The 21,903-nt window shown below is 42.1% G+C and overlaps 1 protein-coding gene across 1 annotated transcript; it reads left to right on the top strand.

The window, feature by feature from the left end:
- Positions 1–970: 970 nt before the first annotated feature.
- On the top strand, positions 971–21,438 carry LOC117727654 (dihydropyrimidinase-related protein 5-like). The gene is made up of 14 exons (XM_034528068.1): positions 971–1,056; positions 8,305–8,419; positions 9,719–9,868; positions 15,108–15,266; positions 16,057–16,236; positions 16,497–16,565; positions 17,005–17,049; positions 17,157–17,232; positions 17,346–17,502; positions 17,616–17,757; positions 18,097–18,239; positions 18,352–18,559; positions 19,229–19,406; positions 19,494–21,438. The coding sequence occupies exons 2-14, from the start codon at positions 8,309–8,311 to the stop codon at positions 19,577–19,579; spliced, it is 1,704 nt and encodes a 567-aa protein (XP_034383959.1). The 5' UTR covers positions 971–1,056; positions 8,305–8,308; the 3' UTR covers positions 19,580–21,438.
- Positions 21,439–21,903: the final 465 nt, after the last annotated feature.

Below are 21,903 nucleotides of genomic sequence, written 5' to 3'. Positions count from 1 at the left end.
GCAGCAGCATCTTTGCAAATTAATTATCAGAGGCAATATGATCTGCCTTTTCTGAGTTAATGGAGGCTACATAAATCAGATTTTAGACACATGGCTTGCAATTGAGTGACATAGTTTTGATATGTAGCTTACAGAGTACATCATTGCAAATCCTATGTTCTCAAATGGATATGTGCGTTAAATCTCTGGAATTTTAAATTGTCTTTGAGAGCTTGGGTAAAGGCAACATTACTAATGTGGGCCTCGAAGGTTGGACAGTATGTATTGGTTATGTATAAGGTTAATTTTAAGATTGTATTGACCCTTGTTGTAATTCAAATGTTTCATCATCACAAGAGACAAACTAAGATGAAAGAAAAATAACAATTTGGGATTTAAAAAAAATGAATATAACATAATGTCAATATAAAGATATTACAGGGATGGTATTCAATTAAAAAGCTACACCTCAAACTATTTAAAATATGCAGAAATAATGAGTTGGATAGTGCAGTTGTTATTGAGCTAGTACATATACGTTTTGTCACCACAAAATGGATTACCAGCTGTTCTGAATTATTATTAATATAGTATATACAAATAGTATTTACTGGATTTGTCAACAGTTTCCAGTATCCAAACTGAACTTTCCCTCTAAATAAATCATATTTTATCTGTAGCTACAACACGTCTTCATAATGGCCTGGGTCGATAGTTTACATTCACATCGGTTAGATTATTAGACAATCATTAAGAGCATTCATAAATCCTATAATCAGTTGCATTAAGTCATCAGGTACTAACGGAAATATTTCCGACAGCACTTGAAGACAGCATGAGTTTCTGGAAACAGGAGACACGCCCCTATCTACCGAAGAGAGGAGACCACACATCTCGTCTCCTATTGGTCAGTTTTCCCATCCATCAGGTTTGAGCTGCTCCTGATAGGCTGCTGCCGGAGAATCGGCATTGAAGCGTCTGCGGCTTGCGCTGTGCCAGCTGTCCGCGCGCACTCGGCTGGTGCTGAGCAACGGTGAGCTTCAACTGAGGAAGATCTGTGAATCTGAGAGAAAAAGGGTGAGAAGACCAACAATTATGAGAAAAATGAAGATGTCATTATTTATTTTTAATCTAGTAATGGTTGACAATAATTGAAGGAATTAATCATCAATATTTTGTATTTAGACCGTTGACATAATTGATTATGTCTAACGATAATAGCCGTTATTTCCCCCCGACGCTACATAACGCTAGCTGAATATCAAGAGTTGTATTTAAAAATGTCTGTCAATTCCATGATGTGTTTCTCCCTCTGCATTTGAACGGGGATGAATCGGCGCGAGCCTTTTCTCTACCGAATGATATTTTAAATGACATTGCGTGAATCTCACATGACGCTCAATCCAAAGATTTATGAATGAAGATTGGTTGTAATATTGTATTGTGTGCTTTTCGGCAAGGAAATCTGGGTGCAATGGTTTCGCGTGTGTGTGTCTGTGTGCGGGTGTGTGTGAGAGAGAGAGAGAGAGTGTGTGCGTGTGTGTGTGCGCGTGTGTTTCGCGTGCCATCAGTGCAATAAGGCTTTGTGTTAACGTCGCCGTACCGTGTACGTGTAGGCCGTTATAGACGCTAAGTCTAATATTCGTTCATAGTTATTCTCCGTAAGCCAAATATATTGAGTCACAGTGGTGATGATGATGATGATGATGATGATGATGATGATGATGATGATAATGATGATCGGGCTGTTTAGATGTCTTGCATACAAACGAGCCTGTGTGTGTGTGTGTGTGTGTGTGTGTGTGTGTGTGTGTGTGTGTGTGTGTGTGTGTGTGTGTACGTGTGTACGTGTGTACATGTGTGAGTATGTGTGCGTGTGAGTGAACCAGTGATTTGATCTCCTATTGTACCTCCTTCTCCTTTATATAAGAAGGGATATTTTGTGCATGCAGACCTGGCCTGGTTTTGTGGATGTTGTATTGAGGCCTTCCCATCTTTGGGTTTAAGGACACTTGCGGGTGCTTTCGGGGGCTCCAGGGGTTCTCAATGCAGCACAATGAATAGAATATATTAGACAGCATCCTGATTAGATGACGTAACCTATTTGCATACAGTGAAGTCCATTAGGCTTGCATCGGCTTTATCTTTTACTCTATGTTAAATATGACTATTGATGCCCTTCTGGCCTGATATCAGACAGATGTGTTAACTTGTTACACTCTCAGTGGAGCCGGGGAATTCAAAGGTCTGGACCCCCGGGGAAGATGCCGTCACAAATGTGCAGCACTGTGAAGCAAAAGACAAAACAAATCCTCGCATTATAGGAAGATCTAATAAGAAAGTATTTCATTAAATGATGTGGTTAATGAGCGCCACCATGATCCAGTGCACGAGAGGGTGGAGTTATGCATGTTCTCACCATAACGGGCCATGTGGGGGTTTCCTCTGGCTGCTTTGGTTTCTTTCCACAATCCTAAGACATGCAGATCGGACTTCTGTAACTGTGACTATAAATTGCCAGTTGATGTGAATGTTGTCTATATGTGATCGATGGGTGATACACCCCACCTCCAGCCCAGTGTTACTGCAACCCTGCAAACTGTAAGAGGGCGGAACATTTGGTAAACTACTTCAACTATCAATCAGAAACGTACTTGGATCCTTTACTTAAAGTTACTGTGAGGAACTGTTACCTGGTTATGAAACAGTCTCAATTTAATACTGACACCTCTTTATGACTCAAGTAAACGAGACCATCAGCGAGAAGATCGGTGATTTATTTATAGCTATTCATAATGCTTGTAATTGGTCCCACCGGGTCAGATAAATATCGGGTAGTTACACCCGATACATTCCTGAATTTAAAATGTTACTGAGGTAAATGTAGAGGAGTATTATAAATAAAATGTACTAAAGGTATCAAAATAAATACTCATTAAAGGGAATCGATGTCATAGTATCATGAAATATTAGATTATTCAGTGTTATTACAAACAAATTCATGTAAAAGTGGTACAGTACTGCATCATATGATGTAAGCAGTTCATATTTCTTACGTAACTAGAAACTAACTAACTGTACTAAATGTAGTCGAGTAAAACGGACGATATATCTCTCTGAAATGTTATGAAGTGTAAATTAGCAGAACCTTAACATCCTCAGGTAAAGTACAAATATGTTAAAATAATGCTTCCTGGGCAGTAGTTGAGTAAACTACAAAGTTGCAAGGAGTATTGTGTTGCTATATTTTGTGTGTGGCTTTAAAAATCTTGACAATCTTGTGACGACAGATAACAGCTGGATGGATGAGGAACAGACAAAACATCTGGAGGCTGGAAACAAACTACTTTAAACTATCCGGGGTCACAATCAACAGGGGTCATCCTCAGGGTGCATGAATGTGCATAATAGATCATATTATTATTAATAATAATAATAATAATAATAATAATGTGTTTGCTCTGAAGTTGATATGAGGCTTGTTTGCGGCACAGGAGGAAAGGTCAAAGGTCAGACAGAAGTCTGACTACTTCTACTACTTCTTCAAATTACCTGGAGACAGAGGAGAGTGAAGGGTAGGAGGTCAAGATGGATTAATAAATAGATGATACACCTGACTATCTTTCACATTAGTGCAAAATTACAGCGTGATGTGAGAGTGCATGTAGCGAGAGAGCGACGCCCCTAATCCTCTGAGTGATGGCCTAGTTAGTTGTGCGACCGCTGTTGTTAATGTCTGTTTATCTGTGTGTGTGATTCACTAATGGCTTATTCATCCATAGCACCCACAACTTGTCTTTACTGTGTGTGTGTGTGTGTGTGTGTGTGTGTGTGTGTGTGTGTGTGTGTGTGTGTGTGTGTGTGTGAGAGTGTGTGTGCGCGCGTGTGTGTTTGATGTCTATTCTTATCTAAATTTGGTTGTGAAGTATGACTTGTCTGATGTATGTTTGTTCTGAATTTTAAAATAGCTCTACTGTTCTAACACACACACACACACACACACACACACACACAAACACACACACGCACACACACAAACACAGACACACACAGGCTCACGCATTTTCAAGGTAATGACACGCACGCACATATTGACTCAAACACACACAGTGTCTACCGGCCCCTCCCTGTGGCGATCAAGCAGAAGTCAGCAGCTGTTTACTCCTTTCTTCTCACTTACAGCATGCATCAACACACACACACACACACACATTCACGCGCACACACACACATGCCACACATGTAGCCTGCACTTGCTCAGAAACCGACATCTGAGGATGTCAGCACATCCCATGTCACATTTACGCTGTTTCTAAGGATTCAGGCTTTTCCGAAAATAGATTTTGCTTCTCTTCATCCTAAAACAGAGGTTTCAATCTGTTAATCCTACTTTCCGTGTAGTTTCTTACTGCAGCTCTCCCTCTGCTGATACAAGTTGAACATGCTTATAATTCATTTCTGTTTATTGTATTGTAAATGACTCCTTCTGGGATGTATGAGCGAAAGCAGGACTTTTAAGAAAGCATTAAATTGAAGCTCAAAATGTGAGTGGAGATATAAGAAGACACACATTTTGAGCTTCAATTAGGCAACTTGGCCAACCAATGGCAAGCAACACCAAAGGATTGATCATTTTATTCTTTTAGTTCAACTTTTTCTATAGGAATAATCTTTAATATAGTTTTTTGCCACACTAGAGGTCTTCATGGTTTTGGTTTGGCTTAATGATAGTAACCCTGCCAAAATAGTTGTATTCCTCAATGAAAGATGTTTCTTCCAATAGTGTTCATGATGTAGAGACATATATATATACCTTAAAGACCAGCGTGCAGGTTTGTCACAGGGAGCTGTGAAGTCACTCTGCGTCTCCGGTACGACAACGTTGTGAAGAAATCATGTGACTTTGGGAGTCTAGACTAAATCTGCCTGCTGCGCCTCATTCATTATTAATTAACACCCCCGATAAAATGTGTGTGGGTGTGTGTGCGGGTTGAAGCAGCTGGTCACAGGGTGTGTCACTGTTTGCTTATGTGTGGGTGTGTGTGTGATTCTCTCTCTGGCTGTCGTACCTGCTATGCCACAGGAACACACACACACACACACACACACACACACACACACACACACACGTTAGACCTTCACTAAACAGAACTGTGCTCTTCAGCATGGGGATCTTTGGAGTTTGATGTTGACCTCTGTTCCCTAAGAAATACTTTTCAAAATCGCCTAAGGGAGGGGATACGTTGAAAATCGCCGTCCTCAAGTGTTCGTGTCACCGTAAAGCTTTTAGTATCAGTCACTTGTGCCCTCATAGACATGTTGTTGTGTAGCAGTGATCGAAGGACTCAAAGGTCCACCCCTCATGACACCTCATCTTGCCTTGTGTCCTATATATCACCACCTCATGTCACCTCATGTTGCCTTATGTCCTATATATCACCACCTCATGTCACCTCATGTTGCCTTGTGTCCTATATATCACCACCTCATGTCACACCACCTCATGTTGCCTTGTGTCCTATATATCACCACCTCATGTCACCTCATGTTGCCTTGTGTCCTATATATCACCACCTCATGTCACCTCATGTTGCCTTATGTCCTATATATCACCACCTCATCTCACCTCATGTTGCCTTATGTCCTATATATTACCACCTCATGTCATGTCACATCACCTCATGTTACCTTATGTCCTATATATCACCACCAGTATGTCACCAGTATGTCACCAGTATGTCACCAGTATGTCTCCAGTATGTTTCCAGTATGGTGTCATTTCCTTTTGGATTCGTTGTGCATTGGTGGCCTGACTGTGGTGGTTCTTTTTCTGTAAGTGATAGAGCTCTACCTGTATCAGTATCACACACACACAAAACATTCATACGTGGGTCATTTGTCAAAAGACTGCTGGTATGTTATATTATGCAGAAGATCAAACAAGGTTGAGCTTTTATTTGAAATGATCCAAAGTAGGGAAGGAAAATGCTTAATATCCGTCTCCGTGTGTTAATTAACTGACGTTTGTGGTGTTTTAGTATGCTTCACCATACAGAGTGTGTGTGTGTGCGTGTTTGCGTCTAGGCTTTTCTACTGAAAGCACTCCAGTTCCCATCTCCTGGGAAACCAATCTTTTATCTGGCTGCCAGGCCTTTAGGGCACTGGTTTCCATACTAGCCCCCCCCCCCCCCCCCCCACACACTTCTACTCTTCTCTTTCTGTGGCCACCCTTATTACTCTTGCTCTATTCTCTATCTCTTTTTCACCCCTTCTTCGCCATCGATTTTCTCTCATGGACTGGAGTCTGACCCGGTGCCTAATGAATACTGTTTAGTGCACAATTCAATAGGCTTATAATATGCTGTAGAACAAAGTCAGTTAGTGTGAATATTTTCTCAGAAATAACTGAAACATCACTCTGAAATTGAACCACACCTTTGTTTTAGAGCACTGGCAAAACGAGTTAGGAGGAATCACCGAAAGACCATTGATTTATTAGGCATACAAGGAAGACTTTGGTAAGTTTTCATAATGTCAAAAGTAAGTTGCCCAACAGGAAAACCAAAACCGAATGTAATCCTTTAAGTGAGAATTTCTGAATTCCCCTCCTCCTTGGACCCATTCCATTTCATCTGGTCTCTCTCCTCATTATTCCGTTTCCTTCCACTCCTCTCTCTCTCCTTTCCCTCTTCTCTCTATTCTCCTCCATCTCTTTGAGTTTGATTCTGTGTGACTGGGCGGCCATTGTGTCCTGCCATCAGACACATTGCATACAGTCACCCATGCAGAATACACACTTGCACACAGAGGGATGTTTGTAGAAGAGGCTCTTAGTTTGTTGATCCCATTAGACGTCCTCACACAGTTTTTTTTCAACAATCATCTAAAAGTACCACATAGGGACCAATAGTTGTTAAAATACACTTTTCATGCCCAGTATACTCTGGAATATGTATTTATTCATTACGATCATACAACAACTAGCTATTAACGACCATTAACCTTACAAGTAAAATGTGTTTCAATTCATTAAGGCGCTTTGCCACAATCACAACGTTCAGCTTTACTACAATTGTAAAATGCGTAAACATTTAAGATTTAAGATATAAAAAACATTGGTAAAGCCTATGAAAATGTCCCGAAGCACATAATGTGCTACGTACAGTAACACAACCTGAAATTACCATTGCCAGAAGTTATCCTTATCTGTTGAGAAGGAGGGGGCAGGGACAAGATCATTTTTAAAAAGTGCCTATTTTGCAACGTAGAGTAGAAATGCCGCAAATGAGCTTAATTGGATCCATGTTTTGAACCAAAAGCCCTGGAGAACAATTATAATTCACCCTGCTTAATATATGAATATTATATTACCCTGCTTAGTAATATTAATATATTACGATTGCAGCCCATCGTATATATATATATATATATAACAAGCAATTCTTTTTACTATTGATTTCTCTGATTATTACTTTTCAATGAAATTTCAGAAGATAGCAATAAAAATGTCCACTAATGTTTCCCATATTTAATTTACTATCACAAAAGACAGACACAACATCCAATCGGCATCCTGGAAAAGTTGGATCACGAAATGAAATGTTTGCTTGAAAAATGACTTAAAGGATCAATCAATGCTCAAAATGAAGACCAACCATTATAGCAAGTTTAACCTGTCCACTAAAAACAAAAGTTATATTTAATTCTTTATCATCAGTCTTTACCAGGGAAATTGCAAAACAGCGTAATTATTGTTCATCTACAAGCAGCTTTGTTATATTAAAGAAATGGATTACTGAATAGCCTCCAGTATGGTGGGGGTGGGGATTTGCTTCACCTCTTAAACAGCATGCAGATGGAGATGACAAAGAAATGTCATTTAAGGTCGATTTTGTAGCTTTTTTCAGAGGCTTTACACCTTGAATTACGAAGGAAGATTTTTTTATTGTTGTTAAAGTTACCACAAGGAACTTGTTACCTGTTTATGAAACAGTCTCTATTTAATACTGATGACTCTTTATGACCAACTTAAGTAAAAGTCACCATCAGAGACAATATTGACTTTTTCTAAATAGTTATTCTTAACGCCTGTCATCGGGGCTCCAATTCCACGCAGAATCAGAGGGAATGAGCATGCAATGGTGATGAAACGCGTTTTCTGCATCGGAGCTGAACAGTTTCGGAGTTTCCAGTTGCGCTGAGTCATGCAGCAGCATTTTCAACAGTTATTTTCTGCCTGTGCAGAAGTCTGTGTTCACAGTATCTGCATTATTTGTAATGTAACATTGATGTCAAATGCCTTTATTTGTTCTGTTCCTCTGGTAGGACTATGGCTGCCAACATGGGATCAATGCGTATCCTCATTAAGGGAGGGAAGGTGGTCAACGATGACTTCACCCAGGAAGCAGATGTCTACATTGAGAACGGCATCATTCAGCAGGTACATCACATCTACTCACAGATGCACTTTTTACTCAAGTCCACACGTTAACATGTCCATCCTTTATTTGTCTGAACAGTGTACTGTCTTTCATGCACGCACGCACACACACACACACACACACACACACACACACACACACACTCTCTCTTCAGTTTATCCTCAGCTGTCACCTGTGTGACTCATTTCACAACAATACAGTATGAAGAGAATTAACTCCGCGGCTCCATATGATGATAGTGAATGCTATGTTTAGCTCACCGAATGTTGTCATGGAAATAAGCATTGGTTCATGTGAAGAGGAAGCCTTTGACTCAGAAACCTGCAGAGCTCATCTGTACTTCTACTACAACGCTGCACTGCCACGGAAGCACATCCTCGAGGCTCATCGAGTGCTGCGAGAATGAGGCCTTGAAACCTCGAAATGACTCAGCATTTCTGCACATCTAGGTTTTTTGGTTATTTGTCTGATGTATGGGAATAAACCCGCCTTTACAGCCTAATTGTGTGAGTACCGGCACTGTCAAGTGTGGACATGAAATGGTAAACGGACCTGTACTTGTAAAGCGCTTTTCTAGTCTTCCAACCACACAAAGCTCTTTAACAATAGATGACATCATTCATACACTGGTGGGAGGAGCTAAGGTTCCACCTGCACATCAGCAGTAGGCACAGCTACGGGAGCAATTTTGGGGTTAAGTGTCTTGATGTTGATGTTCGTACCAGATCTCATGACAGTTCATCCAATACTTGGAGGTTAAGACCAAAATAATCCACCTTGTAGTGGCACTAGAGGAAAAGGCAGGGGATCCCCTACATTATTAGGATCCATCCTCTGGGAGTCATTAATGTCTGTAATAAACGTTTTGACTAATTTATCCAGGAAATGTTGAGATATTGCACTCAATACGTGAGCCTATTGTTGCTTGGCTGGTATGGGGAACACCACAACCAAGAGAATTGTCCTCTGGGCACCAGGGAAGTCTCTGAGAAATATCACGGCAATCCATCTGTTTGAGATATTTCAGTCTGGACCAAATCTAATAATCAGAATGTGGTATGATGTGCCGAGTGGAACCTGTCTTAACCAGAGAACCATTGATTGGCCCTCTTTAATATGATCACTCAGTGTCTGTTCTCAATTTAATGGACTACATTAAAACCCCATTAACCCGGACACCAATGTCCTTAATAGTCATTAAAAGCCATTAGATGTGTGGTGGTTCAGATGCACCTCATGGGGACAAAATGCATTGTAATAAAGCTGTATGATTTGTATGCTCGTGTTCTCTGCGGCAGGTCGGAAAGGAACTGATGATACCGGGCGGGGCTAAGGTGATTGACGCCTCTGGAAAGCTTGTGTTGCCGGGCGGAATAGACACCAGCGTGCATCTGCAGCAAACCTTCATGAATGCCAGCATTCAGGATGACTTCTACAGTGGGACCAAGGTACACGCGCGCGCGCGCGCACACACACACACACACACACACACACACACACACACACACACACACACACACACACACACACACACACACACACACACACACACACACACACACACACACACACACACACACACACACACACACACACACACACGCACACGCACACGCACACGCGCACGCACGCACGCACGCACACACTCACAGGACTGTGTTATGACGAGGCCCTTCAGCATGCCTGTGATTTAACACATTCAGAAACCAGAGACAGCTGTCACACGCAGACATACTCTCTCTCTCGCGCTCTCTCTCCCTCTCTCTCTCTCGTCGACATGCAGATCTTCCCCCTGCATTCGGCTTCATACGCTCATCAAGACCAATGACGACATGTGTTCTCACACTGCTCCTATAGGAAGCTAACCCAACCAGCTGTCACAAGTTTGAATGCAAGGTTGAAGGTTAAGACTTCCCCTTTTTTTACACCCACAGCAGTTCAGTCTTTAATTCTTACGGGAATATATATTATTAGTTAATTTCCTCTGGCTGTTCTGCATGTTTTCAGCTGAGACGCAGAGAGGATGATTAAATAATTAGGAGACTTGGAGTGGAGGAGAATATGTTGCCTGCAGCGTCATGTGTTGGTGGATGTTGGGGGCTGTTTTTGCTGTTGTGAATCTCTGGGGGGGTTTCGGGTTATCGGTGTTGACTGGGTGTGCGACGCTGTGGCAGTCGCTGTCCATAACGTAACCTGGGAGCAAAGAGCCAACACATTGACAGAAATCCATTTTGTAGCTTTGTCTAAAACAGTAACATTAACAGCACTTACGACCAACGTTCCTTCTCATGTGATTATCTTGTTGAACTACTTCTAACAATTCATCACAGTTACAAAAGGACCACTGCACCAATCGGTGGCCAGAAGAGGAATTCCAGTGCTCCACAAAAAGGTCCCATTTCCCCATTTGGGAAATTGCTCTTCTAGGTTCTTGGTGTGTTCAGGTTCATGAGCTTTGAGTCGTAATGTGGAAACAACATGGACGCTCCAGAGAAGATGTGTTCATAGAGTTTAAACAACACGTTGATATCTTTTCCAGTATTTGAGTGGCAACAAAGAGCACTAACATGTTTCTATACCCCGACTTGTTATCGGGGTTAATGCTAATATATTACTTTCCATGAAAACATTCCCTTTGAATGTACTATCTGAACAAACTGCATGTAACCAAAACATGTACGTGCAATACATATTTGTAAGTCGAGATCCACAATTTGGGTCGACTTAAAGGGCATTCAAGTGAATTCTACCAGCTGGGAGATGATTTTTCAGATTATTTCGACATCACACGAATGCAGCATAAAATACGAATTGCGGCTCTTGTAATTTAAGAACTTCAATTTGTGGTTTAATTATTTATTTTTTAATTGTGAATTGAGGTCTGAGTCTGATGGAATGCCAACGAAGTCGGTTGAGAGGAATTTGGGGGGATTGAATCGTTCGTATGCCAGCAACCACTACCCACTGACCCTGCTGCCATGGCAACTAGCCCCCGCTCTTAGTGTGGAAATCAGAGGGAGCAAACGTGTGTGTGTGTGTTTGCATGCGTGCGTGCGTGTGGCAGTATTGTGTGGTCTCCATGGTGACTGCGTTGCTGAGGCAACGTCTCATGTGCAATTGTGATGAACCACAGAACTATTTCTCTCCGCATCCTCTTCGCTCCCTCCCATCGTTTTGTAACAGTGTGCCCCCCCCCCCTCCCCCACCCCCACACACACTGTTTCCTCTGCTTCACCCCGCTCCGTCTCCCCGCTACTCCCCTCCGGTGCTCACACTGACCTGCAGCGTGGGGGTGGGGGGGGGGATTTATAGGGCTGGCTGGTAGAAGTAGTACTGCGGTGTAGATACAGACCTGTGCATCTTATACTGAGGGTTATACAGATATTGAGCTTGTACTGTAATGTACACAGAGCCCAGATTTACTCACTAAGAATTTCCCCAAGTAGATGTTTTATTCAAATCGAAGGTCATTTTTAAACAAACTTTAGGCTGATTTTAAGCAAGTATTTGCCCAGTGTTTACAGATACAGAGTATTATTATAATAATACAAGTATTATTTCCTTTAGTAATCATAAACTGTCAAGTGTGATATATTTTCATTTCAAATTTGGATTTCAAATTGTGATTGCTTTTCAATTTTCAATCCGGTTAAAAAAGCCTTTGCAAGGTCATTTAAACTCCAAACTAAAAACTAAAAAACCTCCATGAGACCACAGCAACCTTTGTACTATTAACTACTAACAGAAGGCAGTATACGTTATGCACTCTGTACTCAAGTCAAATTAGAAATTCCGATTGACTGCACTGGATCACGTCAGATTTGTCCATAGAGAATATATTCAGCTAAAATGGCACACCATCTTTATCTTTCCCAGCATGCACTGCAGATATCATTTCAATGTCTCTGCAGGCAGGAGAGGCAGAGGGCGGCGAGGAGGAGGAGGAGGAGGAGGAGGAGGAGAGGAGGAGGAGGAGTGGGATGAAAGGTGTTCAGCTGTAATATGAAGTGTGAGAGGTGCTGTTACAGGCTGATCAGAGAGCTGCAGTGGTAATCTGTCTGACACTGATAGCCTCTCGCAGAGTCCAACACACAAGGATCTTCTCATCCTCTCAGATCCGCCACGTCTCACACACACTCACAGCCCCCCCCCCCCCCCCCCCCCCCCCCCCACCTCCCCCCCATCCTCCCTGTCAGTCTGTCAGTTTCACTTTCTTTCCCGGGGATTATCTTCACAGTAGGGGTCGGTGGTCTCTAATAGACTGGGGGACTCATGATAAAACATTGTTTAGGGTTTGTGTGTCATCATCCATTTTCCTCTCTCAGTGTTCTGTAAAACGTTTAAGGAACCAAAGAGGGAGTACAGCATGTCAGGTTTACTGTGGCTCGACAAGAGAGCAATTCAATGTATGATGATGTGGTGTGTTATAACAGGATGTATAACATAATCATCTACACCATATGTATAGGAATGTGTGTGTTTATTGACATGATGGTCCTTCTGAATACAACGATACATCTGTGTTTCTGTCAGCTGCAGCTGCAACTGCGTGAGGAAAATCATTAAAGAGAGTTATCATGGCTGTTATCGTTCATCACAACACACAGTTAATTTATTCACACATGTCGTTTACACATGTGAAATCAGATTCTTCAGGGGTATAGGAATTTGGTCAAATTTGGTATTTTCAGAATTTTCTAAATCCTTTTCAAAAATGATTCTGTTGGTAAGAACACGACTTGTCTGCTCACAAACCTGTGAGGATGGATTTGGGTGAAAAGAATAACTGAGGTTAGTACCAGTCAAATCTAAAAACAAGTCTTTTAGTCCATGCTGGTGTGACGGCTTCATTTTGCTCAGCAACACCAGTTACGAACCGTTTCATCAGAACTGACTTTCTTGATCTTTTTTGCAGATTTGTAAAGTTGAACAGTCTAAATTTGGATGTTGATAATGACTGTAGTTACAGATACAGCCTTTATAGAGGAAACAGGACAGAATGAAAGACTTTTCATCCTGCAGTTTATTTATACCAGCTCGCTAGAAAAGAAGTCTGCTACTAACCTCTGTACCACTCACACTGACAACTTTTCTCCCTGTCACTCGTCTCATACGCACCTTCTCTCTCTTTACCTAAAAAAAGTGTACTGACAGTAAATTATAATCATGGTCGTGCCGACATAAATCCCACAATCCCCAGATGTGTCCACGTCCACTGATGTCTCTCTCTCTCTCTCTCTCTCTCTCTCTTTCGCTCTCTCGCTCTCTCTGTCACACACACACACACACACACCCACACACTGATATTGATAAATGATCATCTTAATGAGCACACATATGCAGAGACCTTCAATGCTGATGCTGCGGATTATTTGGACTGGTGATAGGAAACCATGGTGATAGGACACCTCACAGGGTGGTGGAGCTGTCACTCAAAAGCAGATGACCCCGCCCTTGTCTGAGACATGTCTGGAGTGTGGTGGAACGGCTCCTCGCTGACACATGAACCAGTGTTCAGATTTAGTAACATCTCATTCTAGCTGTGTTGTAGAAATGATACAGAATGAATGCCTAAATTATTTATTTGTCAACACCTGTATTGATGAGAGTCTGCAGGGACAGGTTACAAACCTCTCTCTGTTAATGTCCTAGGTATTGAATTGTTAAGGAAGAGCAGGAGGGTGGGGACTTGCGACAGGCATGGCTGAGCAGTATCTGTTGTCATGGCTACACACAAGTGCTGTTACCATTCAGCCAACTGAGACGAGTCACTGCAGACTTCATCAGCCTTCCATCTCTTCATTCTTTTCTTCATCAGGCCTTTCACATCTTCTTCTTTTCCTTGTTGTCATGTCTCCAACATGACATGACAGCAGTCTTGGAGTTGGGGAAAAAATCGGCACCAGATTCTGAAAACTTAGTTTGTTTTTGTTGTTTTGCTCTTCTTAGATTCTAATATTTTCTTCTCCTAACCTCTTATTTTGCAAGGTATTTGTAAACCCATAAGAGGGGTTTGGGGGGGCAAATGAACAATATTAACTGAATGCAGTGAAATGCAATATTATTTTTGATATGAGGTGATATTGAAATTATAATGAGAAAACAAACCAAAACCAAACAGTTATTACCATTTGTTTTGATTTTAAATGAGAGCTAGGCTGAACAGAAGGTACGCGAATCGCATATATTTTCCTAGAAAGCAAAATGAGAAAGTAAAAAAGTGAAGACTTTAGGTGTCTATGTATGTGCAGATAAATGTCAACCTGATTGAGGGGAATTTGCAATTGTGTGGAAGAAAACGGTAGATTTTTACACTCAAAAGAACATTTTCTCAGAGTCTTTTTCTGCGTGATGCCAAACATTTGGCCCAATCCATATGGGATTTCAAGACTATACATCAAATATCAGTACAACAAGACATCAGTCTTTGTGCATCATCTCCATCTACTAGCGACAAGCAGACTTTATGATGATGAGAACACAGTTCATGAGGAAGAACTATTGCTCATTGTCACCTGGACAAACAGTGACTATGTGTTTTACAGTAGAATCATTGTACTCGCAATTAAGCAATCTCTCCGTTTCTTCCCTTGCCTCCCATTTTCTGCCTCCCTCCCTCCTTCCTTCCTTCCTTCCTTCCATCCTCCCTCCCTTCCCCGCCCCTCCTCACCCTCTCACCTCACCCAGGCGGCTCTGATGGGTGGTACCACCATGGTGATGGCTCTGGTCCTGCCTGAACAGCACTGCTCCCTGCTGGACGCCTACGAGAACTGCCGCGCTCTGGCCGACGCCAAGGCCTGCTGCGACTACGCTCTTCATGTGGGGGTGACTTGGTGGGGGCCGAAGGTAAGACCCAGAGAGGGGTGAGACATGTGAGTCAGCAGGTGAAGAGCACGGAAACACTTATATCTTTCATCAGCAGATGTCATTCTTTCCCGTTATGCTCCTTTAGCTTTTATTGCCGCTGAATGATTAATAAAGCAGCTAAACCATTTTATTTATTTATGGGGGACATGACCTAGATTAAACCTTACATGAACTAGGTCACCACACATGCTCACTGGGCACATTAGGCAGATTCTATGAGTCAACATGCCTCATTCAGCCTTTGTGCCGTATTATATGTGTGCTGTGCCACATCTTATTATCTATAGTCAAATGTTCAGTGCCAGAAAATCTAGCTGTTAATAACATCCTTGTAATACCGTGATGTAACGGCAACTAGGGTGCTAAGTGCTATTGGCATTGTCAATTAATCTGGTAGTTATTCTCAATTACCTCATCAATTATTATGATAATAACTATTATTTGGTGTATTGGAGGTTAGAATCCATTCTTAAAATTCCCCTAATTAAGCCCAAAATGATTCGATGACGTGTTACTGATCTTTTATAATGAACTGCATTTTGAGTGAGCAATATAGATACTAGATGCGGGACTTCTGATATTCACCAATGTGAATGCAATGTGATCTCAGTGCTGCAACCCCACTTCCCACTTACCAAACACACACTAATACAGTTTCTTATTCCTTCATGCCCACATTCACTGGCTGATGCTCTTCGCTGTCTGGCTATGCCAGTAATACAAAAAGCCAAACTCTCTCTTTGACCTCTAACCTTTGTCCTGTGATCAGGTGCGTAGCGAGATGGAGACGTTGGTGAGGGAGCATGGAGTGAACTCTTTCCAGATGTTCATGGCCTACAAAGATATGATGATGCTGAGGGACTCAGAGCTCTACCAGACGCTGCAGACCTGTAAAGACATCGGGGCCATTGCTCGTGTCCACGCTGAGAACGGAGAGCTGGTGGCCGAGGTGCACACCACACAACCCCGACTGTGTTCCCCTGTGTTCTCCTTTTAATGTCCAGCACAGTGAAAACACTTTGAAAGTCATGAACTGTAATGACATGGATGTCTGTGGAGCTTTCAGATAACAAAGACACTATTACATAATGAATTGAACTTGTGTTAAAGTGTGTGTGTGTGTGTGTGTGTGTGTGTGTGTGTGTGTGTGTGTGTGTGTGTGTGTGTGTGTGTGTGTGTGTGTATGTGTGTGTGTGTGTCTGTTGATAGGGTGCCAAAGAGGCTCTGGATTTAGGCATCAGTGGACCGGAGGGTATTGAGATAAGTCGACCAGAGGAGGTACATTTACATTATTATTATTCCTTATCACTCAGTTCATTTTCATTTAGCTATTGCCCTGCTAAATGAATTTGAATATAACATTTTTGTATTCTATGCTTTTTTGATAATTATTTTTTTCCTTTCTGTATGCTTGAAGTGATGATAATTAAAAACATTTAAGGGTATTAACGTTACGTTAATGGCAATTAAAAAAGGGAGATTTGAAGCCTGAAATTGGCAAAATTTGGAGGGAGTTCTCAAATTAGGCATTTAAAACCATTAACTGGCTGGATGGAGATGCTCTGACATAACTTTCCTTACTAAGTGGTCTACAGTGAAATGTATTATCCCCATAAGGAGAAATAAGCACATATATTGTGGTTTTTTTCATGACAAAGACCTGAAATATACATTTCTATTGAGTAGATATTAAAGTCCTCTGTCTTATTCTCTACAGCTGGAGTCTGAGGCTACTCACAGAGCTGTCACCATCGCCAACAGGGTAAACAAACGCAAATAGGCAAATATCCTGCAAACAGATTTTAATATCCTGCATGGCACGTGTCTGTATGTCACTAATTAAGTCGCTGCATTTGCTTGTGATTGCAGGCTCATTGCCCGATCTACCTTGTGAATGTGTCCAGCATTTCTGCTGGAGACATGATTGCTGCAGCTAAGATGCAAGGTGGGTGGAATTAAAAGATATAGCATGAAGATGTTGACAGCGGTGATGATATAAAATAAATGATCCTCTTGTAACAAAACACTTTTGTTCTCTTTCTTTGTTTGTCTCTGCAGGTAAGGTGGTGCACGCAGAGACCACAGTGGCTCACGCTGTGCTGAATGGGATGCATTATTACCATCAGGACTGGGTTCACGCCGCCGCCCACGTCATCGTCCCTCCTCTCCGCCTCGACCCCAACACGCCCAACTACCTCATGGGCCTGCTGGGCAAGTATGTGCTCAGAACAGACTGGAACGTGTTCCTAAAATACAGCACTGACAATCTTATCATAGGGGTCAATGATTAGTGATCATTTAGATTGATATCATTCATCTTGTTTCCAGTGACTCTCTGAGTGTCGTGTCATCGGAGCACCGTCCATTTAGCATCAAGCAGAGAGCGCTGGGCAAGGACGACTTCACAAAGATCCCTCATGGAGTGGCTGGAGTCCAGGACAGGATGAGTGTCATTTGGGAGAGGGGAGTGGTACGTACACACACACACACACACACACACACACACGCACACACAGGCACACATCTTAGTGACATTAACAGGAAGGATCCATGTCCATCTTCAGCTTTGAATTTGGTGCTGTGTTGTTTTAGCTCGTATATCCGTGTCCCTTGTTCGTGTTTGCGCTGGCTCATGATTAATGCATTCATTTTGTAATAACCTGAAGAAATAATGTACGCATTGCCTCAAACAAGCAGCCAAACCAAGCCAACCTAAAGGATATTCCAAAGAATCCTTTGATGTTGATTAATAACAAAATGCCTTTGTTGTGTTTTGCCTCACTGGTTTTTAATGCATTAATGCCTGCAGGTTACAGGGAAGATGGATGAGAATCGTTTTGTGGCAGTGACGAGCTCTAACGCTGCTAAGATCTACAACCTGTACCCACGCAAGGGTCGTATCATCGCCGGGGCGGACGCCGATTTGGTGGTCTGGGACCCGGATGCAACAAGGTACGCAGTTGTATTCACAACATGAAGCTGGGGCTCGCAGCCCGTCATTATGGCTTCTTGATTCATTTGTGCTCAAAGCACACTGGTGTCTGTGGCTGTTCTGTCTGCGCAGGACGATCTCTGCGAGCACTCAGGTGCAGGGCGGAGACTTCAACCTGTACGAGGGGATGCGCTGCCACGGGGTTCCCCTGGTCACCATCAGCCGCGGACGTTTGGTGTGTGAGAACGGCGTGTTCATGTGCGCCGAGGGATCCGGAAACTTCTACCCCCAGCGCACCTTCCCTGACTACCTCTACAAGAAGATGGTGCAGAGAGAAAAGGTGGGTCCACTTTCATTCATTCATTCTGCGAAGCTTATTTAAAGGCTGAATCCAACATGTGTTTCGCGAAAGGTCAAGTAGTTGTGACACCAGGACCCCGTGCTGTGCTTTGCTGTGTTCGCTTTAGTTGGCTGGCAGCCGACAGACTGCAAACACACCCATCACACTGTTTGTAAATGCACCGGTTTGACAGTCTACATAAAGGGTTTAATGCTCCCGCTCTGTCTGTACGCTGACGCAGTTTTTATGCTGCTGCTGTCGGCAAAAAGCCTCCGCAGGGTTTCTGCTCTGTTTTAACAACACTGGTGGTCACTAACTTTATGGGCTTTACTTTTTTACGCGTTCCGCATAGACCACATGTAAAGTTAGTTACAGAATCATAGATTTGTCTCATTTCATGTTTTTATGTTTTTAGTTTGTTATTTATACGGCATTTGACGCTGGTACACGTTGTAGTTTTCTTGTTTTTACATTACAGCTTCTGAGGTGTGTTCTCTGTTTGATAGCCATGTTTAAAGTAAATCTCGGGTATTTCACAACGGGTATGCGACACATTTGGAAGCATATGGACAGAATATCTGAATATGGTTCTAAATCCTCACCTCATGCCTGTATTTCATGTGTACTGTATTTACTTTTGACCTTTCACCTCCTCCCTCTCTGCTTCAGACTCATGCTTACAAAGGGGTTGACAGGGATGCCTACTCTGGTGATGTGGCCATGGTGGCGAACACTATGAAGAAGGAGCTTGGTTTGGGCCCGATAGACGGAGATGCGGCCAACAAAGGCGGTCCTCGTGCGCACCAGGGAGTCCGAGACCTCCACGAGTCCTCCTTTAGCCTCTCAGGTATGCTGGAATGAAGCTTATGAAGTTTTCGGAAAAAATCTTTAGAACTGTAGTTTTGCCGATTGTTATGTTCTGTTTGTCTCTCAGGGTCTCAGGTCGATGACCACATCCCGAAGAGGTCCTCGGCCCGGATCCTGGCCCCTCCCGGCGGTCGCTCCAGTGGTATCTGGTAATCGCTGCTGCCGGAGCTACACCCGTCCGAGTCTCCTTGTTTTGTATAATTCTACGCAACCAGGAAAACTGCACTGATTTCTCAATCACAGGATTAAAGTTAAGAGAGGAATATAAATTGAAGCAAGTTTCTGTGATTGGTGAAAACCTAACTGATGATCAGTGATCTACCAAAGTGACTTTTACGAATCTAATTAAGTCTTAATTGGAGGGACTGACCTGAAAATTTACACAAGAGTGAAGGGCTATCTATGAATTTAAAAATGGTTTGCTAAATTCCAGCTGATCATACTAACATTGACAGTCTGCTCATGACCACTCTGCTCGTGTCCCACGGAGAAACGCAAATTAAACAAACTGTGAAAGATCAAAACCAGTACAGTTTTTATGGTTTGAACTGAAGTGATGTCGACTGAATTATTTAAAAAAAATAGTACAACTGAATTCCGTGAAATATCTATTATACCCCTGTCACAGACACACACACGCGCGCATACAGTGCACTGTAGACAACATAGCGTTACACTCGTATGAAGACATTTGTGGATTCTGTTTGTGATTAAACACCCACTGTGCTCAGCTTCCTGCTGCACCGTGGGTTCCTCTCAGTGTTTTTATTTCCAATGGGTGAACTGTGCTGTGTGGTGATGAAATCCAACTGCTTCAAAACACTGCGTGATTTTACAGCTACACTCTCTAAATAGAGTGATACTTGAATCTTTCCATCCCGATGTTTTCACTGCCTCGAGCTGAAACAACACTCACATTTCCCAGAAATATCCTGCCTCGCCTGCATTGTAGCAGGGTCTACAGACTCAGTGACACAAGTAAACAACCTGTGGGCTGACCTGGGATTATAACTGATCCCAGCACTGATCCCACAACAGCTAAATGTCGTCATTTCTCACAAGGAAACGGGGTACCTGTAGACCTTACAGACTGAAGTTTCTGAAAGGAACAGTGAAGAGTACGCGACTTAAAGATCACAGTGAGGATAACAATGAGATAATTGGCTTTCTATTACTTTGCTGCAGAACATCAGAACACAGCTTACATTTACATCAATAAAGTTGAAAGCAGTGCCTTCTCCTTCACGGCAGAGATCACTTTCTGAGTGGAAAACCAGGGCTGCTGAAAACATCACGGGCCTCATTTATCAAAACGATCATAAAACAAGGGTAAATCTGTGATTAATAGATTTCCCGTACACATGAGAAAGATTGATTTAAATTAAAAAATAAATTTTTTGGTTCACTTTAGCTGCTCTGTTACTGGCAATACAGCTCTAATAAACTCATTGTACGCTGCTCTTCCAGCACCAAACAACAGACAAAGGTTGGCAACTAGCCAGAGAAGAAAAGGGATTTATTGTTAATAGAGCAGTTTGTCTTCACAGAGCAGGAAGATTGAGCTGCACAGTCTGAAGAAAACCACTGAACCTCTCACCTGATGATGTCTCATTCCTGCTATCAGTATTGTATGTATACATGAACACGTCTTCTTGTCTGTGAACTATATATTTAGGATGTTTGTTTGTTTTGTTTTTTAGCTGAAAGAATAAATGTGCCAATACGAGTCACCCCCACCCATGCATGAAGAGCACCGCGTGGAGACAGAGGAGTGAGATCTCTCCACATGCTCACAACAACTGGTGCTGATCCTTTTTTTTAACTATTACCTAGAGCAACCTTATTTTATTGTTGGATGGATTTGTTGCTTTGAAGGCACTGTGACTGGTTGGTGTGTGTGTTTGTAGATTATTGTTGTGGTGGACAGTGAACCTGTTGAACCTGTAAGTGGCTGCTTGTTTCTTACCACATGAATAACAAAAATAATAATAAAGTGAGAACAATAACATCCTATGTGTCACCTTTTTATTTCTAAAATGCCTCAAATGATTTGTGGTCACAGACAAAAAAACAATTTAGCAAAAGATTAATTCAGTAATTGATATGAAATAGATAAGACAATATAAACATATTTATACTAAAACCAAAAAATGATTATGAAATAATTCACAAGAATATACAAAGTACAGATGAGGATGCAGCTGAAACATATGCAGAAAAGGGTATAAACGACAATATTGCAATATAAAAATAACTGCAGAAAGTTGCATGTGTGTAAAATGAATATTACGTGTGATAGGAAAACTCTTTAATACATTTTACATATAGAAACTAAAGTGCAGATCTGTATATGACCCAAAAGCGGAGCACGTTCTCCAACAGACAGAAACAGGAGAACATTCCTGCCAACTGCAATAAGACTTTATAATAAATCACCTTTGGACAGATCCTCCATCAATTGAACAACATCAATAAAC

The sequence above is a fragment of the Cyclopterus lumpus genome, chromosome 24 (genome assembly GCF_009769545.1).
Source record: "Cyclopterus lumpus isolate fCycLum1 chromosome 24, fCycLum1.pri, whole genome shotgun sequence".
Lineage (NCBI taxonomy): Eukaryota > Metazoa > Chordata > Actinopteri > Perciformes > Cyclopteridae > Cyclopterus > Cyclopterus lumpus.
The sequence above is the reverse complement of the archived record's forward strand: the minus strand, read 5'-3'. Positions and strand labels throughout refer to the sequence as shown.